The following is a 16,803-nucleotide window of genomic DNA, read 5'->3' on the forward strand; positions in this document are numbered from 1 at the left end:
AACTTGGAAGCTCTTAGTCATTCCTGCTTAAAGTACCCGTTTCCCAGATCTGGTCAGTAAGGCATTGCCACCTGATCACTGTGAAATAGTTCAGGTTCTGTACAAGCACAGAGCTCTGAATGTACACGTAATTTGTTTTAGTGTAGAAATTAAATTAGAACTTCCTTGAGTAACTAAAGAGAAAGTAAGTTGGTTACTAAATGTATTTATGATAGATATTTATAATTTATCTATTTGTAAATCTAAGATAATTTTGTTTTCTGCCATTCCTGTAGTATTTTTTCTGTGCCAGTATCTTTGTGCAATCATAAGATCTCTTTGGCAAACTGCCTTTGTTTCTCTTGCAGGATAGGTACCAGTTGCCAACTGCTTTGTTTTTCATGCCAGACAGATCCTAGTTGCCTGTGATTATTACCTTAAATTTCTTTACTTTCCATACATTTCCTGATTCTTTTTTTTAAGGTTTACCTTCTATTTTGTTCCAGATGTCCTCCAGCACAACCCATGCTGTTGTGTTAAAAAAGATGGGGTAGGAAGGAAGGGTGGGAGGAAGCTCTTTTTTTTTTTTTTTTTTTTTTTTTTTTTTTTTTTTGATCGTAGAGGATTCAAGCCAAATAGGACACAAATCCTATAGGTGATATTCCTGCTGCTCATTTAATGGTTTGAGTCTTAGAAGCAACTTCAGATTTCAGTGTTTCAGGATATATTTTGTACAGTCCAAGACACTGGATGGTATTCTGTTTTGACTGAATACTGCATAATTATTTTTAAGTCTTTTTTTTTGCTGTTGTTTTAAAATCTTATTTAAGAGATCCTTAGTACAGGCCTTTCTTACTGGATAGTGAAGCTAACATTTTGTTCAACCTGCAAGATTAATCCTCCCTAATTCTTTGATTCATCTAGCTTGGTGGAGATCCTGTGACAGCAGATCCATTGCTGGCATAGACTTCAGTGTCAAGTCTTTCCACAACATGAAGCCGTGCAGTAACTTGGAAGGCTTAAGAGCTCATAATATAAATTACAAGCAATTGGAAAAATGTGACCTTGATGCAAAGATTTGTGGTCAAATTATTAGAGCAAATGAGGATCTATAGTTCCACAGAGTGAGAGAATGGTGGAGTTGTAATAGGCAAGTTGTCTTATTTCCATTGTGTGACAGCCCCTAATTATTTTTGTTTTCTTTTTAATTTTTGTGGAGAAGAAAGGCAAAATTTTGGTGCTAATTAATCAAAAGTACATTGGTTGTTTGAAGATTGCCAAAGATTTGTTATATTCGAAACGGAGATTAATAAGCTGAGTTGGGTGATGTTGTACTGAGGTTACAACAAATATTAAATACTGTATTTCTACATCTTAGATAACGTAGATATCATATCCACACATGCATATGCTTGTACAAACATAACTTTTATCTTCAGGTCTGTATGTAATACTTGTCAAATATAAAGTCAAACCATTGATTCATTTGTTTCTTTATCTTTAAATTCAGCTGTTGGAGCTGTTTGACAGTGAAGACCCTCGAGAACGGGACTACCTAAAAACAGTCTTGCACAGAATTTATGGCAAGTTTCTTGGTCTCAGAGCATTTATCCGAAAACAGATTAATAATATTTTTCTACGGTAAGTTGTGAGAGAAGATACTTTTCTCTTATGAACATTGTAGGAAACTGATATATTACTTATATTTAACTTTTCTTTTTTTAGATTTGTTTATGAAACTGAACACTTCAATGGCGTAGCTGAACTGTTGGAAATTTTAGGAAGGTAAATGAGTCCTTATTTATTACCTATCTCAAACTTTCCTTCTGGACACGTCAGAATAGTGTCAGATTCGGAAAAAGTATTACTCAAAGCCCTGATTCTGAAAAAAGATGTGTGCACATGCTCATCTGTAAGCCCATGTGCAAATCTCTCTCAGGTCTTTGCCAGGAATATATATCTGGATGCATAAAGTGGTGGGTTAATTTTTTTTTTCCTTGTATTACATCCTGTGCACTTCATCCTTATGTGCTGCAGATTTTTTTAAGCACACTAAACAGTGTGAATATCTCAAGCAAATCTAGTTCTGGTAAGTTCAATTGTTAATTACCAAAGAACACATTGTGTACGTGAATTTACTGACCACATAGGCAAAGTCTTATCTGTTTGGCAACAGGTTCATGCAGCTGTTTACATAATGATTCTTAGGTCAGAGCCGAGTTGCTACCTAGACATATACTGCGTCGCTAATATCAAGCAGGACAAAAGTCGGCACCTATTTACAAATAGCATGAGCTTGTCTTCTTGAATAATGATTTTAATCTAGAAACTACTTGTTCAGACCTCAAGTATGTTTTCTGTGATGATAACACTAACAAATATTTCTCTTCTAATTTCTAGTATTATCAATGGTTTTGCTTTACCTCTTAAGGCAGAGCATAAACAGTTTCTGGTGAAGGTGCTGATTCCTTTACATACTGTCAGGAGTTTATCACTCTTCCATGCGCAGGTAGAAATTATAAAAATATTTTTCTGTTCAGTTAGAATGATATATTATTTTAGTTGCTTTGGAAGTTTAATTGCTTAGCACAAAAAAAGGTGGGGGAAAAGTTTCATCATATGGAAAAATGTGATAGCTATTTTTATTCATTTTAATGTGTTTTGTATTAAAAATGTCTTGCTTCTATTCTGATTAGATAATTAAAAATGAAAATTTACCAGACCTCTATACATCTGTAAGATTTTGGGTTTTTTGTTTAGTAGTTAAACTCTCTCTTTAGATTTTATTCTCTGCTGCTTTCTGAAGGCTGCCTTCCCCATTCCATCCAGCCCCTTTCCCTGTCCCAAGAGAGTATTTGCATTTCCTAGTCTTATACTGCCTAGTATCGTCTTCGTTCTAACAACTTTCTGAATACTAACACCCTCATTTTTTGCTTAATCTTCAATGTTTTCCCTCACATTTGCACATTGTTCTTTTATACATTCTGCTTTCATGACGTTTTTTCCTCTGATAAGTGATACCTGTTGCCTTTCTCTCTGATCTCACATAGTGCAGTCTTTCTTATGCTGATGGAGCCTTGCTTGCTAGTTGTGTTTTGTTAGGTTTTGTCTGTGCCAGCTTATCTGGGAGAGTTTTCATGGTTTTGCCAATATACAAAAAGTGTAAAAGAAGCAGTTTCAGGGAGTAATGAAATCTTCAAAATATTGTTTATATGACTGTACTTAGAATTCCAAGTTCCTCTGATTTTTTTTTTTAAATAGTATATACCACTTTGTCACCTTAAATTTTTTGTAGTATGTTATATGTTGTTTGCTATAAACTGGACTTTGAGTGAATTTGCACAGTCCTTTGCATCTCAGTTTAAAGTCAGATGCAATCTGAGAAAGCTGTATAGCATCTTGCCTTGAGTCTCTTGTTTTTTAATGTCTCTTTATACATTTTTATATTAAAAAAATGTTCTAATTCCGTTTTCTTAAATCTTTACCCTTTCACAGTTGGCATATTGCATAGTACAGTTTCTGGAGAAAGACCCCTCACTCACAGAACCAGTAAATATTTCTTTCATGCTTTTTTGTATCTTAAACATCTGGCTTACCCTCTGATGAGAAAAGTAAAAATATAATTTTTTTTTCTTCTAATTTAGGTCATTAGAGGTTTAATGAAATTCTGGCCAAAAACCTGCAGTCAGAAAGAGGTAAGTGATATGTTAACGTTAACAAAAAGTAAGAGGGAGTTTGGTAACTCTACAAAACAATATGCAGGGAATTTCTGGATATTTCCAGGTAGATTACACATGCTGTGGTGGATCTTGTTATTAATTCATGTCCATGCTTGAATCCTCTTTTCTGGATGGAAGAGACTATGAAGAAAAAAGCTTCTGATGACCACAATTTCTGTTAGCAAAATAAGCACTGGTTGTTCCACAAGGAAAAGAATATCTTTCTGTTTTAGAAAGGTGAAAATAAATATAGTGAGGATAGATTGGAAAATTCTATTAGATTTGGAACTGTTTAAATGTGAGGATTATATTTTTCCAGGGATGATGAAAGGATGCTTTATTATCTGGCATTTACCTACTAAACGTATAAAGGATACAGTTAGACCTTTACATTTTTATTTCATATTCTTTATGCAAATCTGAGTTTCCCTGATGAACAGCAGAACTGTTATTTTGAATGTTGCTTCCAAAAAGGAGATAAAATTAAGTGACTCTCCTTGATTACTAGAGTTGAAGCCTTGGTGAATCAAAGTCTCTGTCTCTATAAGCGTGGGTATGCTGGTACAATTCTGAATTTTGTTTTAGAGGATTACTAATTACCTTTAACTACAGCATTTGCACACACTTCTCCTCCTCTCTGTAAACAGAGACCAGATCCGGAAATTGCAAAAGCTAAACTGATCACTCTTTTTTAAAGAGAGTCTTGTTGAGCTAGTGAGGGCTTCCCGTTCTCCCTGAAGCAGTGGAATATTGAGGGCACACAGGATTTTGCAGATCAAGATAATTCAAAGGTTTTGACTTCAACACTTCATTCTTTGTCTTCAGGTCATGTTCCTAGGGGAGCTGGAGGAAATCTTGGATGTGATCGAACCGTCACAATTTGTCAAAATCCAGGAACCTTTGTTTAAACAAATTGCCAAGTGTGTTTCTAGCCCTCATTTTCAGGTCAGTAGTAGCAGAGGTTATTGTTTGGTTATTGTCTATAGGAATGTATAGTCTCAATTTCAAACATAAAAAGTCCTGAATTGCAAATGTTATTTTGTGTTATGTGATTTTAAATACTTGTCTTTTGGCCTTCCATGGAAGGGTATGTTGCAATAGAAGTTCCTTTTCTGAACTGCTCTGATTTCAGTTCAGAGCTCCATGAATGACAAGTTAAATTCATATTGGGCTATGGCATAGAATTTGCAGTTCTGAGCCACCGAAGGCCTTAAACTGTGTTTGGCAGGTGGGTGCTTGCCACGTGGCCTTTAGACTGATAGGCCCAGTAGAATGTATTTGCTCCCTTTTTCAGCACAGCGTTGTACAGCATTCTTGTTTTCCTACTTCCTTCTCTAAGGTTGTCTGGTTGGAGGTGACAGTAATGCAAGATTTTGTTTAATTAAGACTGGAGAAGTGTTCTGGGATCCCATAGCCTCTTTTCTTCAAGCAGGCCCAGTTACAGGACAGAAAGAAGGGGGGTGAATAGGAATGAAGGTTTAATCCTACATGAAGAAGAGATGGGATTCATGGCCTGTAGGGCCTCCGTATTAAGCTCTGTGACCTACGCCAGCACATAGGCTGCTGTGACTCTTAGGCTCTTCTTTGGACCATGTCTGTTTTCAGCATAATTTAGATCACTGGTTCCCTTTTCCCCACTCTCTTCCCCCTAATTCAGCCCAGCTACCAGGCCTTTCCCTGTCTCCTTCCTTTGATCCCCCCGTGCTGCTGTCTTCCTTCCAACTCTGAAGTTACACGATTGAGGGAATGGAGAGGCATGAAGTCTTTCCTCCCTCCCTTCCCCTCCAAAGCTGCAGCAGTATTGCAGTGTCTGCAGCTGGCCTTCGCTGAGAGACAGCGTATTGTTCAGGAGAAAGAGGGCGGGTGCTGTGGGATCTGAATTATAGTATAAAAACTTAATTCCATTAATGCGTGTTATGCTACTGATTAAAATAGAGTTTTAATTCTGAAGTTAATGATTTCATGTTAATTCATCGCAGTTAAATTTGCTATGTGATTTGTTTTTACTTCAGAATATTACAAAAATTATAGGTACCTGAATTCCTGTTAATATTTTATTCCTCTGACTCAAAGGTGGCTGAAAGAGCGCTGTATTATTGGAATAATGAATACATCATGAGTTTGATAGAGGAGAATTCAAACGTTATACTTCCCATCATGTTTTCCAGTCTTTATAGGATTTCTAAAGAACACTGGAATCCGTAAGTTTTGGCATTAAATTTTATCTTGCTGCTTGTCAAACAACTAATCAACTTAGAAAGTGTCTGCTGAAGAACATCTGAATGGGAATGATCGAATTTCAAAGCTGGCACAAGCAGGTGCAGCTCTATTAATGCCAATGGAAATTAGACCATACTCTAGCTTAGCTCAAAATATTGTAAGTGATCTGATATGTGCACAAAAATTTGTACTTCATGGGATAAAAATAAACCTTCTCGTAAGTTGGAAAAAACAGAAATTAGACATTACATTGTTATTGAAGAAAAAGTGTTGCTCATCAAGCATTTCTCCTACGCAATTTTTTATGAACTGGATTATGTCATAAGCCTGATCATAAATTGTCTAGATGAGTATCACTTGGCATTAATAAGCCTTTGTGGCTGTATCATGGGTGATGCTGATACCTCTGGTAGACCTCTGGTACCACATTTTTCTAAATGTTTATGGAGCGTATAAATTTCAGTATGTCCTTAGGTTGGGTTGTTTTTTATAAATTTATTTAAATACAGCTGTTCTCTGTTAAGCACAGTATTACTCAGCAGTTGCTTCATATTGAAATCCGGTTAATTTGGCTCTATTTTATTTTATTTTTTTGTAACTAAATGACCTAGTGGAAAGTTTTTAAATGAAAAATACTACTACAGTTTGATGTCACATATTCTATACTTTTGGTTGAAGAGTATTTCTGAGCCAAGGTGGTTACCACTTAGTAAACCCAGCATTTTTAATGAACTGTGCTACATTCAGATCCCAGTTGCTTCATTAAGTCCTTAATGTAAAGCATTTGTAAAATGTTTCATCTTCTGAAATGTTTGTCTTTTTGTTCTGTGTCTCCCCAAACCCTCAAGTTTCTGTGCTTTCACCAGGAATATCTTGCAAACACAAACCAGGTTAAGATGCATGTAATCTATTCCAACTTCTTTGTATGCTGTTCATACTCAGTTCTTCCCTCCTCCCTTTTAGTTGTTTCAATTTTTTCTTTATCTTTAACACTGCCAGAAGGAAATTTTGACCTCTAGATAATAAGGCTATTGGCAGACCCATCTGCTTTTGGAAATTCCAGTAGGTTTAGGTTAGTTATCCAGTCAGATGATTTAAAAGAGAAAACCGCTTACACCTGTTTTTGAACCTTTGTGAGACAGAATGCCTTTGAATTTGTTTTAAAATTTTTATTATACACCTTCTCTTCTTACATGACTAGATCATGCCTGTCACTTTTATGCAATTAAACAAATTTAATGTAAGCTATGGTTTATTGGCTTTTGTGTGAGATCAGGGACAGCCATAAGCAAAGCAGGCAGAGATTTAAGTAGACACTATATATATACACACTGCTTTATACAGATACTGCAATATCTCACCCAAATGATTTGTGTTTTTTAAAGATTGTTTTGTTTTCAGTGTACCAAAGTAACAAATGAATATGGAGTGTATGAATACAAAGAAATCAATCTTGAAATCCAGACTTCTATTTTGCATAGATGCACTGAATGTTCAGCTTCATAGAAAAATCTTAAGGAAATATGAGTTATTCCTATTTCATGTGTAAATTCTATTACTTATGCCAACGTTGATGGTTTTTATCCCTGGAGTTGCATTCAGAATTGCTATACAGCACGAGGGAAGAGTCTGCAGTTTTATGTAATAGCTTTCTGTTGTTATCTTTTGCCATGGAGTTTTGGGTTGCTCCATTTAAGTAATCAGCAGAGAAATGAAATTTGATTCTCACCTTTAAAATGTTTCAATCAAGAGTAGTTTCACTGAAATTGAAGGATTTGCATTATCATTCTTGCAAGCACAGAATCAGTCACAGAAATGTTGGTAAGAGAAGATAGTTTTCTTTCTCATTTGATTTCAGCTGAAACTAATAGACTCCTTTTCTTTCTTCTTGTTTCACAGGGCTATTGTGGCTTTAGTCTACAATGTGTTGAAGGCATTTATGGAAATGAACAGCACCATGTTTGACGAGCTGACAGCCACTTACAAGTCAGATCGTCAGCGGTAACTTTTTAAAGCTTCTTTTGTCAGCTGTGCATAAGGCCTGCTGTTTAGTTTTTCCCTTACACCAGCTGTAATTGCATAATCTCACACATAACTGACACAATGCCTCGTTTTTTTCTGCATGCTCTTTAGCTGCCGCCTTGCAAGATGTGAGATAATACCACGTATAGGTGGTTCTTTATCCCTTATGAAATACAGTACCCATTGCATAGCTTGTGAGTCTGCATTCCCTGTGGAATTCTTTCTGGCTCTGCATTCCAAAAGACTTAAACATTTCAAGATCTTCAGTAATAAAAGAAAAACAAGGGTTTAAGGATACCACTTTGCTTAAAGACTTCGAAAGAGTCACACTGAGGTTAGGAAAGAGATGTGAGAGAAAATCCTAAGATACGATTTTCCAAGATACTGTTCTTAGGCTAGATGTGGTCTTAAAGCAAAGAGGCACCTCTCAGCCCCTTCAGTTTTTCTTATTCAGATTCGGAGGTCTTGCTGTATTTGAGTCTTTTAGCATGCAGGATCTGCTAGATCCACACCACTCATACAATCATTAGTTGCACTCTAGTAAAATGTTTTTTTGTCTATTCTCCTTGATCTTCATTTTCCTATTATAGCGCATCATCTTTTGTCTAAAATTTCAGCTTATCCAAAGCAGCAGGTGAAAAAAATGAGGAAACTTCGGGAACTCTGGGGAGTTTGCAACTTCGTTTAAGTCGTACCTTTTGTGTGACTTGGGGTTCCCACAAGCAAAGCGAAGGGTACTGTATGTCATCAGACCTTGTTAGGTTAGTATAGCCTCTAAAGTCTCTTGGAGGTCATGATATTTTTTTAATTGTGTGACTGGAGTCACACTGTCCTTCCTTCTGCTTTGTTGTTTTAAAATAAGAAGTTTTATCCGGGAAAAATCTACAATTATTAGGTTAGCTTGTTAATATAGCATTTTACTTTTATATGTGAGCTAAGTCGCAGATGATTTCTAAATAGGCCTTGATAGATATGGCTCAGTCTGTTAAAGCAGCTGAGATCACACTGCATGGTTTTCTAGAGGAAAAGGCAGAGAATATTAGGACAGGGCATCTAATCCACCCATGTACTGAGGAGCCTCAGCTGGGACTTAAATAAACCAATGGATGTTGCACTGACTCTGCACCTTAGATGAGGCACTCTGCATTTAACAGGATCAGACAGGGCTGTAGCGTGTCCCGTGTATAGATAATGGGTGAAGTTTATTGACTGAACTGTGTAACGAATTTTTCTAGCACCTACTGACATTTTATCTTCTGTCAAGGCTGGTGCTGACCATTTCACCATTTTTATTTACTAATTATCATTTTAAAATGTATAAATATCTGAATGTATAAAATGGGATATTTACCTTAATGCGTACAGTGAACCTTGGGTATCTCAGTAAAAACAGCATTTACAAGGTGTAACTTTTATACTATTTAAAGCTTGTGAATAAGTATGTTCAGTATTAATGACTATGATAGGTCAAATAGGTAAGTTGGATGAGGTTATCATCCTCTGACAGTCTTTTAGTAAGCATGCATATACATGATAATGATTAGATGATAAATACCTGGTAAGTAGCCTGAAAATATTGGGCCATTTCACTTACTCTTTTTTACATTTAATTTTAAATACTCTTTAGTTGCAGTGGCTTCTGTTCTTTTAAGCTGTTCCTTCAGGGACTTATTTGTGAGTTGTTTGTATTTTTTACATGTTTGAAATACTCTTGGGAAATTAAATTTTCAGATTAGTGAGTCAGTTGTCAGCACTATGAGTGAATGAAGATGTGTAGGAATAAAGTTTCTAATCTGCTGAAATATTTTCAGAAATTCTATAATGTGACAAAGTGAGAATTTGTATCTCTATAATTGTTAGGTTCACATTTGACCTGAACCTGCAAGGTAATTTAGTAGAAATGGAAAGCATTTTTTTAACTTGCAGTATCAGGAACATTTATTCTAAGTAAGCTATGGCAAAGACAGGAAATTTAGAAAGCAAATAATGCAGGTAAAGCAACCATTGGGGTTTGCTGTTATCCAGTCAGCCAATAAAGCCTGCTGTTAAAGCAAGTGCCACACAGATTTTATTGTAGGAATTTTTTAAGGAAAAAGAGTAAAGCACTGATCAAAAGACATCTTGTAACTGAACTTTCCTTTAACTTATGTCTGAGCTATATGAAAGTGCCCAAAATCAATATAAGTGGTTCTAAAGCCATAAGGGAACACTCATTCTAGAAAGTGGCTGTCGTTTATAAGGTAAAAAATAGCTTTCTTAAATAAACTTGAAAATAATTTAATGCAAATTAGTCCTGGAAATGTTAGTTTTTACTAATCTTGATATATTTGATCCATACTAAAATTCTACTGAAAATTTTTTTTCTTCTGTGTTGCAAAGTATTGACTATGGACACTGTTATTTTTTCAGATTACATTTATGTTCTTCTCCTGCTACTTTGTTTAGCAGTATTCATGTAGGTAGCAAAAAGCAAAAATGTAAGTGAAAATGATTTACAAAAATTAAATATACATTAGCAGAATTGCAGAGGTACAGAGCAAAATTAGTGCTGCTAATTAATGTCAACTACATTTTTGTTACATACATACTTTACAGTCTTCTCTCCTCCTAACTCTTCATTTTATTTCATCCGTTAGTGAGAAGAAGAAAGAGAAAGAGCGTGAAGAACTGTGGAAAAAACTGGAGGATTTGGAATTAAAGAGAGGTCTTAGACGTGATGGAATAATTCCAACTTAACGAAAAAACAAAACAGCATTATTAACCTGTGGAGTCACACATTTATGTAGTAGAAGATGGAGCAACAGTTTTCTGTATTGTGCAACTTTACAGTAGATTTCACATTTGTTTCATTATTACAACAGCACTGTATATACCTGTCTCTAAGTAAAGGAAAAAAATAAGGACTTTAATCCAAAGTTTGGACAGCAGATGGACTTCTCAGAACTTTGCAAACATAATCATTGTTTTAACCCTTCTTTAAAACCAGTCTTCAAAGATCTGTTGATGAAAATTGCGATGTCAAATTCCATTGTCAGGACCTGTTCCTTATTTATCGTTAGCAGAGAGTATAATACAACTTTCAAATGTGAACAATCTTAAAATTTAGCTTGTCTTTCTGCTAAACTGTTAAGTGTATTTATAGTAAAAGAGAAAAAAGACTGTCATTTCCTTATGAGTTTGTGTAACATCCTCCTTCTCTGGATAACTTTACTGTAATTTGACTTTTTTTTTTCCTTTTGCACATCTTCATAAGTTGAATGTCCATTCAAATCAGGGCCCTGAAAAATGTAGGTCCTGAATAAAGTTTTGTTTACTGGTGTGAGCATTTTTAGTACCAGGCTATTTCTGGTGCTTCTTTAATTTGAACATTAGGAGTTAAGAAACCAATAGGTCATAAACATAGCAGGAAAGGGAGCCTTGGATTCATGCACCTATTTATTGCAAATCCAAATTAGTGTCCACAATCCTTTAAAAATGGGCAGTTGTAACACCCAAGATTACCTAACCAGTATTAGTGAAATGGCATTGGATATGCATACCAGAGCTGTTTTAGAAATACTAATTGCTGAATTATTAGTATGTTTTTATTGGACCATTTTGAAAGAATAAAGACAAACGCTAAACAGTGCAAGCATGAAATTGATCTCCAGTGGTCACGGATCTTATTGGCAGTTGAGGTGAGCGAGCAGTTTGGACTGTTTGGAGTTGTTGCCTTACTTTTTAATATGTATTTATAAAGTGTTCCAGCAAAAGAGGATGTAGCCTCTAAGAAACATACTATAGTGTTTTTGTGGTTCTAGTACTATTACTCATCACAGCACCAGCCCTATGGTCTTAGCTGGAAAGGATTCTGGATAATATACTTCTGCATTCTCACCTGGATGCTCATTCCTAACTACTGTATTTGTTACCAAAAGTGGTTCTACAAATGCTACTGAAAAAATTCTGGAAATCCTAATGTTCTGAGTATTAATAATAAAGTTTAAAATGCTTTTATATCAAAGGTGCATTGTGACCAAATTGTTTGAAACAAAAGAAAAAAAAAAACAAAAAGAAGAGGGCTGTATTATAAGTATACATTATTGGCTATCTGCTTTGTATTTGAAAGTGGAATCTTACATCTTTGGTAGGTTAAAATGCTGATAAGACTTATGTACAGTATATATTTAGCTAATGCAGTTGCATTATTATATACCGAAAGGTATGTGTTTCAGGATTTTTCTCCAGGATGCTTTTGAACTGTTATAGACATGACAACAGTGAATTGATAATCCTAAACCATCAATCCAACAGTATTTTCAGTATAAAACTGATTTGGTGTTCATGAGTCTTTGTGATAGTTGCAAACATGAATTTATGACCTGTTGCCATTGATAGAAATACAATATAAATACAAGCTTGTATATTTTTCTTCCTGCCATTTAAATATACAGTAGGATTTGAAGTTTTCTTGTTTCCAGGCACAGAAAAGAGGAAAGAAAGAATTCCCTCCTAGACTACTGACTGTTTCAGGATTATCAGGTCACAGTTTGTACTCCTGGGTCTGCGCACACAAATGTTGTAAACTCAACAATTTTGTAAAAACTTGACACTGTTAATTCTGGGAAAAAAAGTGGAACTAGTCATATGCAACACCAAACACAACATGGTTTAATGGGATTAATATGAGCTTCTTTCAAGAACACTGACTGGGACGCAATGTAAATTAGGCAGTTACTGTCATAGTTGAAACATTTTATTTTAAAGTGTTGAAGCAAAGGTGCAAGCTGAAATACTGAAGATTAAATAAATTTATAACAAATCATGTCCCTTAGCCCATTGATTTTGACAGTCTTTTATTTCTGTTACAAAAAATATTTGCTAGTGTTTTTTTTGTGTGAAATGATCATGCTTTATAAAAGGGTGAACTTACTCATGCTTAAAGACTGTGTTGAATTGTCAAATACTGAGATATAATGGAGGAAAAAAAATTAATGTTTTCCACCTGGTGGAGTAAAACACAACAATGTGACATTAGAAAAAGCACCTTGTCCTGTACTTAGAGTTTAGGTGAGTGTTGTTTGTTCATAACTATTTTTGGTTTTGACATGATGTTCTGGTATTGATCATACAAAACTGATGAGAACCTGATGGGTTGCAATATTTTGTTACCTCTGATGTTACCTCTGATGTGGGGAGAGTGGGGAGTATCTAAAGTTTATAGATAATTTATCACTTCCGAGAAGGAATGTTTCTTTAAATTGAATGAGACAATGTGATATTAGTCACGAGACTCTAAAAGGCTGATGTGATGTTAGGTTGCACTGTGTGATGTATGTGAAGAAGCACTTGCCCCCGAATCTGACTGTACCCCCGGGATCCACTGTTTGCTGCAACCCAAATGCAATATTCTGCTGCTGTTGCGCGTACAGAGCTCCCATTGGTATCGATTGGAGTTTCAGGCAAAGAAGAAGGCAGCGTATGGGCCCAAGTGTGATCAGTGCATCTATTTAATTATGCTTCCACTTTGCTTCATGAGTTCCAGAAACTACCTTTGTTTGTGTAAATGTGTTTATTAACTGCTCTTACAGCAGCTGTTGGGTGGTCACTCGTGTCCTGTACCATATTGGTTTCAGGAGAAAGGACTGAATACTGTTTCTTAAAAGGAAGGAGTTACATTTTCAATACTAGGGCATTGCATCAGGTCATGGGGATATAACAACTGTAAAAGTAAAGTTCCTCTCATATACTTTAAATTAAGCACACATTGCTTTCTTCATCTTGCAAGTCTCCCTTACTGTTTTTCTTTCATTGCTTTTGAGTGTTTTTTGTCTCTCTTCCAAACATTGGAATGCTTTAAATAAAAGTATTCTAATGCCATTGGAGCATTCACTTGCAAGGTTACAGTAAATTTAATCTTGGTTTTGTTAGCATAAAGAAAAGGATTTAATTTATTTTTTATCTCCTCCTATATATGGAAAAATCCAGGCTGTTAGAACCAAGAATTGCTTGAGCAAGAATTGCAGCAACTATACTTATTATACATGTGTAAGTATAGCCTCGGGCTCTCTTACACTATGGAAAGAAAAATTATTAGGAGCTTTTAAAACCTCTTTATAGTTTTGTGAGAAGAGGGAAAGAACTGAATATATTCCTCTCTCCCAAAATAAAACCTAAATGATTTGGTTTTAGATGTCTTAGAAAACAAAGATGCCCTTTCTCTTAATTGTATAACAGTACCATCACAGAGCAGTTTCCCTAAAACAAGATAAAGGTGACAATGTGCAAGATTGAAGAATGTTTTATTTACATGTGACTTTTTTTTTTTTAAATTTTGGCTCACCTGCTTCACTTAGCTATATAGTGAGCCCCAAATTAGTTTTTCTAGTTGGTTTCTGCAGCAGATTTTATATTCACCAGCTTTTCATTTTTCGAAGTGTATGAAACAGGATCTTGAAACAGAATGAAACTAATTTCGGTTCAAAACTTCTATCCAAGTGTTGCTTCCTATCCACAGAAGCACACGCTTTTTATCGTGACCTCTCTGAATACAAGTTTTCGTTATTTGGATCACTTACTTGTAAATATGTTGTATTCATAACCTCATGTAATGATGAGGAGTTTTCAAATATAAATAGTACCAATACATTTCTTGTTGTTGTCCTATTTTTGATTGTAGTATAGCGAATGACCTGTCATGCTTTTTGTTTAAAGGTTAGCATTAGATTCATAGATCTCTTAATATTTTAGCATTTCATTGTTTAAGCAGGAGAGGGCAGCAAAAGTTCATTTTTCCCCATAGGAATGCTCTGGTCCATTATTGTTTTTCAACTTGGATGCATTTAACTATCTGTGGGTAGGGGGGAAAAATGAAACATTTTTTATATATATTAAAAGGTGCATATGAAAATATATAGACTGGTCTAACCAGACTGTGAAAATGTCTTCTACTCTACATCAAAGTAATAATAAAAATATCTTCCACCTCTGGATAAAGTGCAAGCAGGTCTTAAGCTCTTGGATTCAAATGTCATTCTTTGGAAATAGTTTACTTTCTTAAAAATGGTATCAAAGAAAACTCGAACTCAATGGTGCTCCCAGCTATAAATGTGTAATCTTCCTCTTTTGCACATGCTCAAGAGGCTCTGTACTGTGGGTGCATCTAAATAAAGAAGCAATGAAGTGTTTTCCAGGTGCTTGGCTTTTTTTTCCACCTCCTCCCGTCTAAACTCCATGTACCTTCTCAGCAGTAAACTTCCAGCTATCAGATATCTGCTCTTATGTATTAAATGAAAGGATGCTCGTGTGAGGAAAACCACCCAAGCAACGAGGTGGTAGTTGAAGTTTTCGTTCAGGTTTTTTTTAAAGGCCCTCCTATGATGATGAGCATCCTCATACTGCATGCAACCACACCGCTGAGGGAAGTGAAGAGCAGTGGATAGAGGAGAACAGGCAGTAGATCTGCAGCATCCTTTCCGAACCCTTTGAGCCTTATACCTTGCAGCTGGTAAAGGAACAAGACTTCACGAGAGATGCCCAAGATGGTCGCTTCTGTGGGAAACACCATCTGGAGAGAACTGCAGATAGAGCCTGGTAAGGGATAGTGTTCATGCACAGCTTTAACAGAAGCATGATAGGCATGGATGCTACAATAAAACTGGAGACAATGTGCGTTCAACATCTACTTTTGATTTTAAAATGCCAGTTTTCTAGGTGAATTATTCCGATTACCTATTTCTTAACATTCTTTCCATTTTGAATTTTGCCAAATTAATTTTCAGCAAGTGGATCTTGCATGCCTTTGTTAGAAGAGCTCATTATCAGAATCTCTTTAATACTTGTAAGACAATATTCAGATCGCTTTTTAACATCTTCATGTATAAATCAAGCAGTTTCTTTAATTTCTTATTGCAAGGCAAGTATTTTCCAGTGAAGTTGTTTAAAAACAATTAAAATTAGAACTTGCACTAAGCTGGCCTTCAGGGTAGGATTTGTCTTCCGTACTTGGAAAATAGAAAACAACCTTTAAAGGACTGGAATTAAAAAGCAGTTTTCTATTTTTTGCAATGATGATTGCTTTGCTAATTTTTTGTCTGTGTGTTTCCTTCCAAGGAATGTTTCAGTTTCTCATGTAATAGCAGAGCTTCTGGTTTCATCTTAAATTGAGTTTGGACCCCAGATCAAAGGTCTGTGGCTTGCAAATCAGATTTTGTATGCAGATAAAAGCTGTTCCCAAGTCTGTATTCAATTACCATTTTAATGTACAGTAAAGCGGTACTTTGGATATTAAACTAGAAAGTGATATAAGGTTTTTGCATTATGAATTCAAAGCTATCTGTGTATTTAAAGATTAAATGCTGAAGCCAAAGCAAATACTCTGGGTTTGCTAATAAATACCTAGAAGGGAAATGTACTAACTCACTGCACACCTTTCTGGAAGTTCCCGTCACATGAAAAATGTCATACTGACACTTTATATTTTTTTATTCCTGTTTTTTTTCTTCCCCTATTCATTTAGTCCATTCTGTACCTTTTTCTCGCAAATGGCAGATGGCACAAGGGGTTAGGGATCATTTAGGAAGAATAAAAAGTTTATGATATATGGGGAAAAAAAATCTTTTGTGTTACTGGACAGTGTCTCATACCTCTGATACCTGTTTGAAAATGTCTGGGAACTTCTTTGCGTTATCCCTGAACCTGGGGAGGTCTTCTGAGCAGAGCATGAGAAAGGGAGTACAGTTAAGATATTCCATACAGCTTCTGAATCCTGTTATAAAAATGAGGCAAGTTTTTGATTGTGTCTGAAGACTCTGCACTTCACCTATGGAGAAAGCCACAACCCAAGAGGCAATATTTATAGAAAGCATCTGGACAGTGGAGTGGT

General features: G+C 35.5%; 1 protein-coding gene across 3 annotated transcripts in view; it reads left to right on the forward strand.

The window, feature by feature from the left end:
• Positions 1-15,106, forward strand: part of PPP2R5E (protein phosphatase 2 regulatory subunit B'epsilon) — a 77,429-nt gene extending 62,323 nt beyond the window's left edge. For 2 of the 3 annotated variants that reach the window (XM_067295085.1, XM_067295086.1), the window contains exons 6-14: positions 1,490-1,620; positions 1,705-1,764; positions 2,380-2,488; positions 3,475-3,528; positions 3,624-3,674; positions 4,524-4,643; positions 5,772-5,899; positions 7,818-7,919; positions 10,577-15,106. In XM_067295085.1, the coding sequence (XP_067151186.1) occupies positions 1,490-1,620; positions 1,705-1,764; positions 2,380-2,488; positions 3,475-3,528; positions 3,624-3,674; positions 4,524-4,643; positions 5,772-5,899; positions 7,818-7,919; positions 10,577-10,676 (855 nt within the window). In that variant the 3' untranslated portion in view covers positions 10,677-15,106. The remainder of the gene's footprint in view (positions 1-1,489; positions 1,621-1,704; positions 1,765-2,379; positions 2,489-3,474; positions 3,529-3,623; positions 3,675-4,523; positions 4,644-5,771; positions 5,900-7,817; positions 7,920-10,576) is intronic. The other variant, XM_067295087.1, reaches the window with a different exon arrangement.
• The last annotated feature ends 1,697 nt before the right edge of the window (positions 15,107-16,803 follow it).

Source organism: Apteryx mantelli, chromosome 4 (genome assembly GCF_036417845.1).
Source record: "Apteryx mantelli isolate bAptMan1 chromosome 4, bAptMan1.hap1, whole genome shotgun sequence".
NCBI lineage: Eukaryota > Metazoa > Chordata > Aves > Apterygiformes > Apterygidae > Apteryx > Apteryx mantelli.